General features: G+C 53.1%; 1 protein-coding gene across 1 annotated transcript; it reads left to right on the top strand.

The window, feature by feature from the left end:
- The first annotated feature begins 255 nt into the window (after nt 1-255).
- On the top strand, nt 256-2,671 carry PDXP (pyridoxal phosphatase). The gene is made up of 2 exons (XM_030263033.4): nt 256-888; nt 1,122-2,671. The coding sequence occupies exons 1-2, from the start codon at nt 312-314 to the stop codon at nt 1,445-1,447; spliced, it is 903 nt and encodes a 300-aa protein (XP_030118893.2). The 5' UTR covers nt 256-311; the 3' UTR covers nt 1,448-2,671.
- The last annotated feature ends 11,157 nt before the right edge of the window (nt 2,672-13,828 follow it).

The raw sequence follows: 13,828 nt of genomic DNA, 5'->3' as shown, positions 1-13,828 counted from the left end.
CCAGGGCTGGCGGCGGGGCGGGGCCAGGCCGAAATGGCGGCGGCGCTGCCACAGGCCCCTCCGGCCAGCAGGGGGCGCTGCGCGGCTGCGCGGGCCGGGCACGGCGGCTCCAGCCAATGGGCAGCGGCCCGGGCCTGTCCCCGCCCCCTCCCCGCTCCGTCACTTTGGGGCCGGCGCTCGGCCCGGCCCCGCCCCTGGGAGCGTCGGGGCCTCCCATTGGTGGCGGAGGGAGGCCGGGGGGCGGTGATTGGCTGCGCGCGGGGCGGGGCGGGGCGGGGCGGCCGGCGGGCTGCGGCGGCGGCGGCGGCAGCATGGCGAGCTGCCGGCGGCTGAGCGGCGCGGGGCTGCGGGAGGTGCTGGGTCCGGCGCAGGGGCTGCTCTTCGACTGCGACGGCGTCCTGTGGGCGGGCGAGCGCGCCGTGCCCGGCGCCCCCGAGCTGCTGGAGCGACTGCGGCGCAGCGGCAAGGCCGCCCTTTTCGTCAGCAATAACAGCCGCCGCTCGGTGGCCGAGCTGGAGCGGCGTTTCAGCCGTCTCGGCTTCCGCGGCGTGCGCGCCGAGCACGTCTTCAGCTCCGCGCTCTGCTCCGCGCTCTTCCTCCGCCAGCGCCTCCTCGGCGGCGGCGGGAACGGGAGCGGGGCCGGCCGCGTCTTCGTGCTGGGCGGCGAGGGGCTGCGCGGCGAGGTGCGCGACGCGGGGCTGCGCCTGGCGGGCGAGGGCGAGCAGGCGCCCGGCGAGCCGGTGCGCGCCGTCCTGGTGGGCTACGACGACCAGTTCACCTTCGCCAAGCTGGCGCAGGCCTGCGGCTACCTGCGCGACCCGCAGTGCCTGCTGGTGGCCACCGACCCCGACCCCTGGCACCCGCTCAGCGACGGCCAGCGCACCCCCGGTGAGCCCGCGCCCCGTCCCGCGCCGCCCGGGGGGAAGGGGCTGCTGGCGGGGTGGCCTCGGGTGGGGCTCGCTGTCCGAGTGAGGGCGAGGCGGTTCCCTGGGATGCCCGGACACGTCCCTGCCAGCTCCCGAGGCAGGGCCGCCAGCGTCCCGCTTGCCTGTGCTGTGGCGGGACCCGGGATGCTGAGCTTCCCGCCGCTACTTCTGTTCCTCCTCCTTCCCTCCCTGCAGGGACTGGCAGCCTCACAGCCGCGGTGGAAACGGCTTCGGGCCGCAAGGCGCTGGTGGTGGGGAAGCCCAACACGTACATGTTCGATTGCATCGTGGAGCGTTTCGGTGTCGACCCATCCCGCACCCTCATGGTGGGAGACCGTCTGGAGACAGACATCCTCTTCGGCAAGAACTGCGGCCTTGCCACCATTCTCACCCTGACAGGCGTGTCCCGCCTGGAAGAGGCGCAGGCCTACATGGCCAGCGACAGCGCCGCTGCCAAGGATCTGGTGCCCAATTACTATGTGGACAGTATTGCAGACTTGATACCAGGCCTGGATGAGTAACGGTTTGTACATGTGAGGTCAGAGGGGTCAGGTTCCCCATCCCAGATCTCCATCTGTTCCCATTTCTCTCTCACTGCCCTATTCCCTCAATTCCTGGTTTCTTCACATGCCAACATCCTTCTCTGGGGGCAAAATGGGAAGGAGATTGGTAGAAGGGAACAGGTTTCAAGTTGTCTCCTTTCTGCTGAGAGCTATCCATGATGGACAGAGTCCTTGTCTCCCTCACTGCCAGCTGCCAGCATCTTTGGGAGAGAGCTGGAGGCCTTGATGCTGCTGGGGGTGGGGGTGGGGTCAAATCTGTGTGGCCTCTCCAGAGGTTTGGGACTGGCTATTTTAGTGTTACTTTTCCCTTGGATAACCCGTGACGGCCTTTTACTGCTGTCCTTTGACTTGTAACTCTTGACTTCTGAGCAACATCCCTGCAGTCCTTGTGGTAACCCCCTCCTAGCCAGGGGATTGGCTGGCATTGTCACCCACCTGGTGTCTATCAGCGCCAGGGCATGTGGAAGGAGTGTGCCAGACCTCTGGAATCATGAATGAGAGCATCTCTGCCTCCCACAAGTGAAAGAGAGCATTGCCTCATCTCTTCTCTCCCCTATTCCTTAGAGATGTTCCCCCCACTACCCCCTGCCCCGACCCAGTTAATAACTGTGCCAGTGTCCATCTGAAGGACAGAAGAGACCGGTTTGAGGGTTTTTTTTCCTGTGCCAAACAGACAAGCTGTGACTGCACACAGTGGGTCTGCAGCTGTACCTTGTTTTCAAGCACCTTTTATGAAGGGGCTTTTGAAGGACAGAGGCTCCTAGACCATGACAACACAGCACTAGTGAACTGTATGACTCTCCCCAGTTGCCCCTTCTCAGCTGGATTTTGTCATAGTACAGTGAGAGAAAAGTGCTGATAGGGGTCTGTGCTCCAGCTGCCAGTGTGCAGGTGAGATGGTGATGGTATTGTCACTGCTGTGAATGTGTCACAGTCCTCAAAATCATTCCTTGCTGCTTTGTCTTTCTACGGTTTTTTTTTTTTTTTATTATTTCTTGATCTAATTTATCAAACTTATTTATTGTTCAAATATTGTATTATTTGTATAAATTATGCTGACTGGTTGCACCAAGGGGACAGAAGGGAATGCCTTTGGGCATCCCTTACTGTCCATGTCCCATGTTGATGTTCTTACACTCACTGTGTCTCTGTATATAATAAAGTGTGAGCATAGGCTGGAAATGGCCTCTTTTTTTCCACTCATGGTCTCATCAAGGTGAAACTGCCCTAGGTATCTTTGAGCCCTTACAGGTGAGGACATGGCAGGACCTTTCCTCACTCAAGGGGGTGCTGCTGGGTAGGGCAAGACAGCTGGGTAGTCCGATGGGTGGTGTCTTTGAGCTGCCCTTTGCTGGACCACTGGTGCCTCAGCAGTGGGTGGAGGCGGCTGGCAGGGCTGTGGCGTAGGGAGCGGGGTCCAGCCAGGTCACTTGGAGCAGTGAGCAATGCAACCCCTGCTAGCTGCCTTTGCATTTCACAGCACGGGGGATTCATTGCTGGGGAACAGTGACCTCTTGTGCTGCACCTGAAGGCTGCCCTCTGCTAGCCAGGTGGACCCCTACGATCTGTGTGGCCCTGCTGGGGTAGGGGTGAGGTGCCACTTCTGTTATGTGCACAGAGTTTGCAGGGGGCTGAGAACTGCCCAGGCAAGGTTTTGCTGTGACCCTTCTTAACTGTGCTATGCTTTAAGTGACAGGGAGGTGGCAGTCACTGCAGCCCTGGGGTGACCTTAACCAGACTATAACTTGCCATGTCCTGGGTTTGTCCGTACTCCCAGCCCAGAGGGAGGATTGGGTAAGTTGGAAGTGACTTAAATGTACTTTGCCTCCATTCCCCATACAGGAACCAATCCTCCCTTTTGTCTGTCAGACCCCTTTAACTGCTGTTGATGGCAACCAAGCATCACATCTCCCGCTGGAGAGAGCAGCATTTAGTGCTCAATAACTATGCTCTGTGTAAGGTAGTTCAGTGTCAGCTCACACGGGAGAATTGGCTGTAACTTACTGTCCCTAGGATGGATCCAGGTGCTGAGTGCCTTCTTTGTTTTTTCTGTCCAAAATAACCTAGGAAAGAGCCTTCCAAAAGAAAAGAACGTCCAAAGAGCTTTCCGAAGATTGCCCATCATTTTAATCAGTCCCCTTTGTATATGCCCATTTCTCTCTTTTGTCTGTCCCATGTCCAATTAGGCCACCAGAGAGAACTGGTAGTCCCTTAATGAGTACTTGACCAGCACTTGCATCATTAAGTAGAGCAAGACTGAGACCTCATGTGTCTGCTAACGTGGCTTGCTAATCTAAATACCCAGACCCTGGTTGATTTTTCAGAGCTCTCAGTTCTTGTATCAGGCTGAAATTTGATGCGCTGCTGTTGTGACTTTGGGGCCACAGCTGGAAATGCTCAGTACAGCTGCAAATTTCCCAGGCTGAGTTGGTAACATGTGGGTGTACAGAGGACACTGTGTGCACAGTAAGAACATTCCCAAGATATCCCTTTTTTCTAGGGTGCTTTGAGGGTGAACACTTGTCTGCTCTGTTCTTTCCAGTTCTCCCAGACAGCAGATGGGATGCTGGAGGCTGTAGTCTCCCAGGCTGGCACACTGGAAACAAAGCAGGAAATCCAGTAGCTGGTCAGAGTGTTCCAGCCTGTGTTTGAGCCCTCTCCAAAGATACTTTGGAGTTTGTCCTTTGGATTCCAAATGGTGAGCCTGCAGAGTAGGTTTTCTTCATGTGACTGCTGCTGAAAACAGAGTTCAGGAGAGGCCATGGCTGATCCTTACCTCTTGTGGCCATGTAGCTTCTTTTCATCTGGTGTGTCTCTTCATGAGGGCTTTGCTATGAAGCAGAGGTGGACTTGGAGCAGAAGGGTTTGTCTGTCCTTCCCTTGGTTCATCATGTAGGTGAGGACATTAGGCAGGGGTGACTTCTGTCCTGTATACATCAGTGCAGCTGCTCCTGCTCTAAGCAGGGATGGAGCAGCCCTGTAGGGGTCCATCAGGTCTGCCAGGCTTTGGTTTTGTGTGGCTTCCCCCTGCTACTATCACTCTTGCATGTAATGGATGTGCATGTGAGCAGATCTTGTTAGGAAACTAGACTGACAGCACCCCTGGGGGTGATGAGCTCCCTACCCAAGCCTGCCAGACATCCATTCAGCCGCTGACAATAAGGGGTCTGTGATCCTCATGGGGTTCAGGCTTTGGTTCCCTCTGGGATAAGTCTGGTAGGGCTGCGGATAACATCTGCTGTTTAAACTGAAAAAAGCAATAGTTCTTGCCTAAGTCAGCTGATTTCTTCTTGTCTAACACAGCTTTTCTTCTTGGGCTGAGTGTTCAGGGAAGCAGTGCAGTTGCCAGGGAGGACAGAGCTGTGAAGTGTAGAGCTGTAGCAGCACACAGGAGGGTGGAGCAGATGGGAAGCCCCACTTAGTGTAGTGTGGGTAAAGGTATTTATTTTCTCATCCTCAGAAAACTGCATTGCCCTTTCCTGCCGTGCAACAGAGACAACACCCAGACAGGTAGCAGTTGTTCCATTAGGCCAGAAAACTCCTATCCTTCATCCATAAGTGCAGTTACTGTGGCAACCACTGGCTGGATGATGACAGCTGCAACTTGCTGAACATTGCCTGCTCTAGGCAAGGCTTCAGTCCCTTAGTCATCTTCGTGCCCCTTCTCTGGACTCTTTCCAATATGTCTCTGACTCTCTTATACTAGGGAGCCCAGAACGGGACCCAGCACTGGACCCCAGGTCCTTTTCTGTCATGCTACTTTCCAGCTGGGTGGTTCCCAATATTTACTGGTCCCTGGAGTTATTGTTTCCCAGGTGAAGGACTTTGCACTTCTTCTCATTGAATTTTTTGAGGTTCCTGCCAGCCCATTTTCCCAGCCTATCAAGGTCACTCTGGATGGGACCACAACCCTCTGGTGTCAGCTGCTCCTTGCAGTTTTGTGTCACCAGCAAACTTGCTGTGGGTACACTCTACCTCATCTTACAGTTCATCAATGAAGATGCTAAACAGAATAAATACGACAGTATTGACCCCTGGGGGACACCATTGATTACAAGCCTCCAGCTAGACTTTATGCCACTGATCAGCATTCCTTGGGCCCAGATGTTAACACAGTTTCCTGTCCACTTCACTGCTACCTCAGCCAGCTCATACTTCCATTATCTTCTCTAGGGGAATTTTGTGGGAGGCAGGGCCAAAGACCTTAGTGACGTCAGGGTGTATGTCCACTGCCTTCCCCCCATCAAGCAAGCCAGCCATTTCATCCTGGAAGACTGTCAAGTTGGTCAAGTGGCTGACACTTCAGGAAGACAACAAATGGGCCCAAAGATATTAATTGGTGAGTAATGCCTTTAACATGAGGAGCTAGAGATCATCCTGGCTGGGAAGTTGTTAATGTTCAGCCACATGACATGGTAATAGAACTGGGGCAATTTGGAAGGTGTTGAGACTGGCAGGACAGAGGAGGTTTTATTGCATGGGAAAGTGCCTCCAGAGCCAAGGAAGGATCATGATCCTAGGAACTCGCTCGATACTTGCCCAACCTGATGTGAGAGTCGCCCTCTGCCAAGGGAGGCAGCTCTGGCGCCACCCTGTCCCGCAGCAGCTGGAGCAGGGAGGAGGAGGAGAAGACGAGGAGCAGCAGCCTGTTACTGCCTGCCCTAGTGAACCAACCAGCATTTACTCTTCCTCCCGCAGCAGTGTGGGTAGAAGTCCCTCCTCTGCAGCACAGCTTCCCTCTCCTCACTCTTTACTCAAGGCATTGTCCCATCCCCACCATGACATGGGTTTTCAGGTTCCCCTTTGCCATCTCTCTATCATTATCCATTTTTTTCCGTCCTTCCTGCTGTCTCATTTGCTCTATGGACTCTGACCCCAGAAAACTCAGCAAGCAGCCCAGGAGGATGACATGGCTATGCACATCTAGGAGTTGTTGCTGTTGTTGGACTCTGCCTGGGAATTGTGTGTGGATAATGTATTGGAAGTGCCCCTGGCAGACAAGCTGTTCTGGTGTTCCTTATACTCTCTGGAAGATGGTGAACTTGCTGGGAGAAATGAAAAACCCTTAAGGACTCCACCAGCTTTCAGAGTTGTACTGCTCTTTGTAGCTTCAGTACACCGCAGCAGCAAAGCACTGTCAGCTCTGTAAGCCTCTAGCATGGAGAAAAGGGAGACATGATGCCAGAAACATTCCCAGATCACAGGGCAGCTGTCATTGTTCTGCCCCATGATTTAACCTGCTGGATGTGCAGCTCCAGCAACTAGCAGTTTCCAGTCTGTATAGGATATTGCTGAGCACTGAGATGCTCTCTTCATGCACTGTGGGTGAGAGAAACCTGTCCTTTTAATGGTTGTCCATCAGGTCACTCAAAAGTCCTGTGCCAGCCTTTCTGCCCTTGCTGAACCTCTAGCCTGACTTCCACAGAAGCTGGACAGAAAGTGGTACCTGGGTAAAACTTATGGCAGGAATTGCTTCCATACTTGACCTGTTTCAAGCAAGATGTAACAACTCAGATCCATGTTTCTGTTTCCTCCACATACACTCCACTGTCATACTACAGCTGCCTATGTACAAGTTAGGTGGTTTATCCCTGCAGCATAGAAGCCAAAGGAAACTGAGTCTTTGTGGGCTGTAGATTAGAGATTTCCCACCTGCTGCATGATTGTGGCCCTGGCAAGGCCTTCCTTCAGGAAAAATATGTGTTCCTGATTTGGTGTCCTTCTCTGGCCTAGTGTTTGGAGGCTTTTGATTCCACTGGGTTTGGGCAGAGCCTGAGAGTGGCACAGAGCAGTGCCAGTTCCTATTTGTGCACTTGCCAAGGTCGGGGGTAGACATGTGAAGAATTGCAATATGCCACTGTTCATCACTCAAGTACAACTAGAGGACCATGTGCCTGCCACAGTCTTGGTTACCTGGAGACGGACACAGCTCAGGAGACAGGATGGCCATACTCTTCCAGCAGAGAGTATAGGCTGTGTTTCAGTTGTTTCATGATGCTCACTGCCTTGCAATTCATGACAGTGTCATTAGCTGCCTTCCCACAACAATTTCAGGGCTGAAAGGACCCATTCATTGAGCAATCCCATACTGTGTTTGACTCCTGTTTGGCCATAAGCAGCTCTGAATGCCCTTGAGCCAATGTTGCTGGAAATCTGCCTGTTGGTTCAGGTTTTTGAGTCGCTTTCTTGTAGTTACGTGTTGGGGCAGCCTGCTATTAAGGATTCTCAGAAGAGCTTCCTGCAGAAGTATTTTTCCTCTTGGTCACTTGTCACTTGCTGATGAGCCAGCAGCAGTAGAATAGTCCTTCTGGAGGAGCATATCAGATCCTCAGGTCAGCCCAGGGATTCGGGTGGCTGGTAACTGCAGGTAGCACACGGTCCTGGCTGGCACACCCTTTAAATCACAGGATCTGAGGCAGACCCCATAGTACTGCTTGCTGATGCAATTAAAATCTCTGTCATTACTCCTTTGGGTGTGTTACAAGTTTTCCAGGACAGCATGTCCAGCAATGGGACACACACAGCAGCAGGAAACCTGTCTGATTCCTATCATGACTTAGAAAAAGAAATATCTACCTGGAAAAGGTGTACATTATTTACCCTGGGACTTCTTCTGGCAGCAAGCCTCCAAGCTCAGAACATGGAGGCATCCTGTCTAATACCCATAATTCCTCCTCTTTTCTGGGCAATGTTCTGCAATGCAGAGGAGTAAGATACCTGCAAAGGACCATTATATATTGGAGTTACCAATATCAGGAATGGGATGTACCCTGGCTTGTCTGGCCCCTGCTGCTGGACCAAATAGCAGCATCTGTGGTGTTTCACCCCAGAGAAACTTTTGGCTAGCTGGATGTTGCAGCTGGGCATGAGGACAAGTCCAGGCAAGCTGGAGCTCAGGTGGCAGCAGGATGGAGCTTCCCTCACAGGGGCTCCACTCCTCAGGTTTCCCGCTGTCGGAGAGGCTTTTAAGGCTATGGTGAAGGAAAGGAGTCGGTTCTGATGGAGGGTTCAATCAGAGTTTTTATTCTGGCCCACAGGTCTCTGAATCCAGTCACAGCTCCAAGCAGAACCGTGAATCCTGTCACAGCCCCATCAGAACTCCCAGACTGTGTGGGTCCCCTCTCTTTTACCTGAATGGAAGAGAAGGTCTTGGGAGTGGGGACAAAGGACACCTGGATGGCCCAATGCCCCCTGGGGGTGGAGGGCATCTTTTGAACCTGCCCAATCACTCAACACACTTCTGGAATGCCAGGAGTGACAGAAAGTGCTGGCAGGGGTCAGGGTGGGGAAAGGATGAGTGATTGACACACCTGGGAGGACAAAGTCAAGGGAGAAAACCGGGGTTCTGGGGAAATCATGAAATCACACCACAACAGGCCATCTTTATATGCTCCTTGTCTCTTGAAGTTGGATGCTATGCCAGGTGCAATAAGTCAATGAGACTGCCCTGGTAAATCATCAGTCTAGGGATCTCAGCCTCCCATCCCCTGGACTATTGTTCTTCAGGCTGAAAATAAATCTAGAAGTAGGAGGCTACTATATTGTGTTCCCATTATGCTGGCTGGAGTTAATTGACAACAGATTTTTCTTCCATTTCATGATATTCCCATGAAATATTATCTTTCCTTTTACCTTTCTGTTACCAGCGTGAGTTGTGCATCCCTGCCACCATCCAACCTGCCAAGACCAGCTGTTACCCCATCCTTTAGCACACAGCTGGCTGATATCTAGAGGCCTCGGTGTGGGCATGGTAAGAGACAAAAATACAACTGATTAGAAAAAAGTGCAGCTGAAATTGCTCTCCAGCAAGACCTCACTTTCACTGTTGCCTGAGCCTACTGTCTGTCTGTCTGCCTCAGTAGGAGGAGAGGAGTGGGAGGTTCCACATCAGCGTTTCTCCATAGATCAGTAAATCCAACGCAAAGTGGTTCTGTAAAAACTGTGGTTATTTGCACATCAGTCTGATGCTCAGCAACAGGAATGCTTTCACGACAAGACAGGAGACTTGCCAGGCAGGGGTGACCAGCTGAAGGCTGGAGAGCAGAATGGGATGGTGCGGGGTGTCGTCCCAGCTGATACGAGCAAGCTCACAAAAATATGGGTTGATAAATGGCAGCTGGTTGGGGAAAGAGTGTGAAATCCTCTCCCTTTGCACATTCAAATCTTGCATTCCTCTGAGGTGTCCAACAAGACCCCTTCCCATGAGCTGAAAAGCTGGATTTATATGCACAGACAATTTTGGCTGTGCTACGGGTGTCAGCTTCTTTTACTAGACATTGTTGACACTGCAGGGCCCTAACTACCGCTGGCTCCCTGGGTGCAGGCAGCCACCCTGCAGCTGCAGCTCCCTGCTCCCGAGCTGTTTCTCGTCACAGCTCGTTCTTACTTCAGCCCACAGATCCGGCCAGCAGCGGCTTGGTCACGCAAGCGTCTCTGCTCAGGAGAGCTTGGTTGCTGGCAAGCACAAGGCCAACAGCCCTGCAGTCTGCATCCAAGTCACAGCTCTCTTTTGTGCATGCTTAATCAGCTCCTTCTGTGACAGGCATTTTCTCATACTTCCAGGGGACCATGCCCTCCACCAGAGCTCTATAGTTTAATTGCTATAGATGTATGCTTTCCCATTTGCACATTATCCTCCTTTCAAAAGTTGACTTATGCAGTACTCGTCATGCCCTCCTGATGAACACCAGATACCCTGCTTGCTGCTTTACCCATTGCTCCATCAGCTGCATCACTACAAGGGTCTCATCTTCTATTTTTCAGAACTGTAGCACATTGGTTTTGCCTTTCCAGGTCAAAGTGACAAAGGATGTAACCGGTTCAGGCACTGCTGTAAACCCCCTAGCAGCAGTTTCAGGCACTTAAATCTTTATGAAAGGAACAGGATGGGAGAAACATCCACAGCCATCTGCAATCCCTTCTGAGGGGTACAGCAATCCCAAATGCAAGTGCAGTGCCCATTTCCAGACTCACATGGAGGGCAGTTATTGATCCAGTGGGTGAGAAGCCAGATTGCACAGAACAGTGCCCCTTCTCCTCTGCAGATACACAGGGCTGGCCAGGCAGGGGGAAGGACAGCACCTCTGACTGTGGTTGCAGGATGCTGGGAAGCTGCACGAATGCAAACTTGATGATGTAATGGCAGCCTTCACCTTCATCCCAACTCATTCACTGGTGCCCGGCAGGTTTGCCCTCAGGGGGTGATGTTTCAACAGGAGGAGGCCACAGACAGCCAGAGCAGGGCTGCTGCCACACCACTGAGGTTGCCACCACAGCATGCCCAGCTATCCCATCCCTGGAGAGCCAGGGTTGTGGTTACAAGTGCCACAGGCACAGCCAGCAGTGAAGCTGGGCTTGGCATCCTGGTGCAATGGGGAGAGGGAGCTCACTGCACTTCCTCAGGCAAAGCTGAAATCTGCCAGCTGGGCAAAGGCTTGCTGGGGAGCTGGGGCCTGTCAGTGCTTGTCCTGGTTGCAGACAGGGGAGGACAGGGACTTGGTCCTCCTGCAGCCAGGGTGGTGTTGAGATGCCACCAGCAGCGGGAGCCAGGGGAGCCACCTGTGCAAGGTGTGGGTGAGAGGCAGGCTTTTATCCAGGCACCCAGTTTTTCTGTGATAACAGCCAGTGTGCCAGCCCTCTGCAAAACATACAGCTGAAGTTGTTTTGGTGGGTCATGGGAGGGACCCAGAGATGTATGCTAATCCCCCAGGGAGGAGCTGCCTTGAGAAGTCTCAGGACCCCTGTTCTCATCCCAAAACACTGCTTGCTCACTGGCCATCCTCTCTTCCCCTGGCCAGGCCAGCTCTGACTTTCTCTTGTGCTACGTGCTTCAGCCTGACTCCCATCAGCACTGCTGGTGCTGCTGAGATCTGACCCATGGTATGACAGTGCTGGATGATTCTCTCTAGCAGGTATCATGCTGTTTCTGGAATCATGCACACACAAACCAGAAGACTGAATGGCATTGCATTAAAGAGGAAAGTAGGAAACAAAAGCACTGCATTTCATGTTTCAGCCTCTTGGAGGGACCAAAGGGTATACTGTCTTTAGAAATACTACAGAAAGCTAAAAAAGATGCATGAGCTCAGCTGTGAAATGTAATACATTTCTGCTTTCTGGCTTCTCCTGGGATTCACCCCTCCCTGCCCACTCCAGGAACATGTACAGTGGCACAGTTCTGGGGCTCTGCATGGCTGGGCTGAGTCACCTTCCTTGGGCACTCAGCACAAAGGCAGGTAATGCAAAACAGGTGTCATTCTACCTTTGGCAGACCTGTGCCAGGCCAAAAAAAACCCAAAGGACGCAGACCTTTCTGAACCATGTGTGGGTCTCCCCTGAAAAGGGGAGAGCACACACCCAGCAAACTAGGCCATCCCATTTCCAGCAGCTATCACCCCTGCCTAGAGAGTGCTTATGGCACATTATTTGCCAGGAGCCTGCCTTTCTCAGAAATTGTCCAGTCTCCCCATGAGAGTATCACTCAGAGCCAACAGTTACCCTCCTGCCTGAAAGAGGGACGCCCAGCTGACAGCATGGCCAAGCATATTCCCACTTCCATATGGGAATAGCAGAGCAGAGCCCAGCATCTCAGTTTCACCCTGAGAGGTAAAACCATCAGTCTCCCAAGTGAGCTAAGATGCAGTCATGTGCTAGGCACAGCCTAACCTTTCTGCAGTGGGAAAGCAAGTTTCACAAAGAGGAAACGGCAGCTTGATGAGGAGCTGGTTAGCATCCAGGGTCAGTCCTTGAGGCAGCTCCAGCACATCAGCTTTGGTCAGTCATGCCCTTCACTCACATTGCATGCTATCAAGAGGTTGAGCCCAGCATCTCTGAGGCTGACCTGATCAAACCTCATAACGCTTCTTGACTCCCAAGAATAGGTATGTGTGTGGAGGGGTTGGGTTTTCTCTGTCAGGGCTGCTCTGAGCAGAGCCAAGGATAAGGAGATGGGAATGCAGCAGCAGCAGAGGTCCTGCATGAGACCCATCTCCTTCCCAGCCCATGAGACACATCACAAGGATGGTTCAGGCTACACAGAGCTTGTAGCAAAGCTCAGCTGTAGGTATTTTTGCCAGAGAGATTTCCAGAAAGTGCCAGGTGCTGCCTGTGGTTTCTCTGCCGTGTGTGGGGTCTGTGCAGAGCTGATGGAAGGAAAAAAAGTGGATAGTGATGAAGCAATGGTGAGCTTGAAGGAAGGCCAACTGAGACACCCTGAGAAACAAAGCAAGTAATAAAATCCCAGAGAAAAACAGCCTTCCGCACCCAGCCAGGCCCTCTCCTGGAGCTGCCAAAAAGGCATCCTTGGCTCACAGGTAGGCAGTCATAAAATGCAGGGAGAGACTTCCCAGGGAGGGAAGGTTTTACCTGTTGAGCGAGTTGATGGGTACCCTCGCCCACCAGCAGGGAGTGTTGAGCATGGCGGGCACTCATCCCACCGCAGCCATCAGCGCTGCAGGAGGAGGAGAGGGGGACACCGAGCCTTGTCTCCTCTGTGGCACCCAAGCAAAGAGACTGGCTGGGTCTTTCTGAGAGGGGACCAGGCCGCAGGGAAGGTGGGTGAGAGCCTGTGCCAAGTTGCCAGCTTGGGAAGACTGAATGCTTTGACTGATTTTGAGAGGCTGATTGTATTTTTGACCACCCTCCTCTGACCCAAACCTTCATGGCTGGAGAAGCAGTTCTGTCTACTCATAGGGCTCTTCCTAAGCAGCCCAGCCCCACCAGACCTGATGGGTCCTCCTCCCAGCCACTGCTCTCCCTCCACCACTCATCCCTGCTCACTCATCCCTGCTCCTGGGCACAGGTCCTCATGGACTTGCTCAGCAGGTAAAACATCCCTTGCCCACAAAGCTGAGCTTGCACCCCCAGGGCAGATGAATAAAGCACCACGTGGGGCAAATCTCTGTTCTGCTCTTTGCTATTTCTCCTTCCCTTTCACCCAAATAAACAGAACACCACAAAGAGAGACAAATGCCTTTGTTTTCCAGGGAAGGACTGTCAGAATGGCACATCTCGCTGCATCTTGTTAGGGGTTAGAAGAGTCCCCAAGAGCCACGGGGAGCTCTGTCACACAGCACAAGTCCTTGCTGACAGTACTATTGTTAGGAAGGGGTGCATTTTGGAAGGGCTGGGGCTTTTGCCCCCTGCTTCTTTCTCTCCAAGAAAGTCACAGCTCATGCCTGCTTGTCCAGGGAGACTTCCCTCCCCAACAGCTCTTATTCTGAACAGAGAGCAGATTGGCAGTCACCAAGGGGTGTGGAGGCTGGCCCCCATTTCTGGACCTCTCCATATGCCCTGCATAGTCCAGCAGGCACTTCATGGGGTGCCAAAACTAAGCTCTAA

Source organism: Taeniopygia guttata, chromosome 1A (assembly GCF_048771995.1).
Source record: "Taeniopygia guttata chromosome 1A, bTaeGut7.mat, whole genome shotgun sequence".
In the NCBI taxonomy this organism is placed as follows: domain Eukaryota; kingdom Metazoa; phylum Chordata; class Aves; order Passeriformes; family Estrildidae; genus Taeniopygia; species Taeniopygia guttata.
The sequence above is the reverse complement of the archived record's forward strand: the minus strand, read 5'-3'. Positions and strand labels throughout refer to the sequence as shown.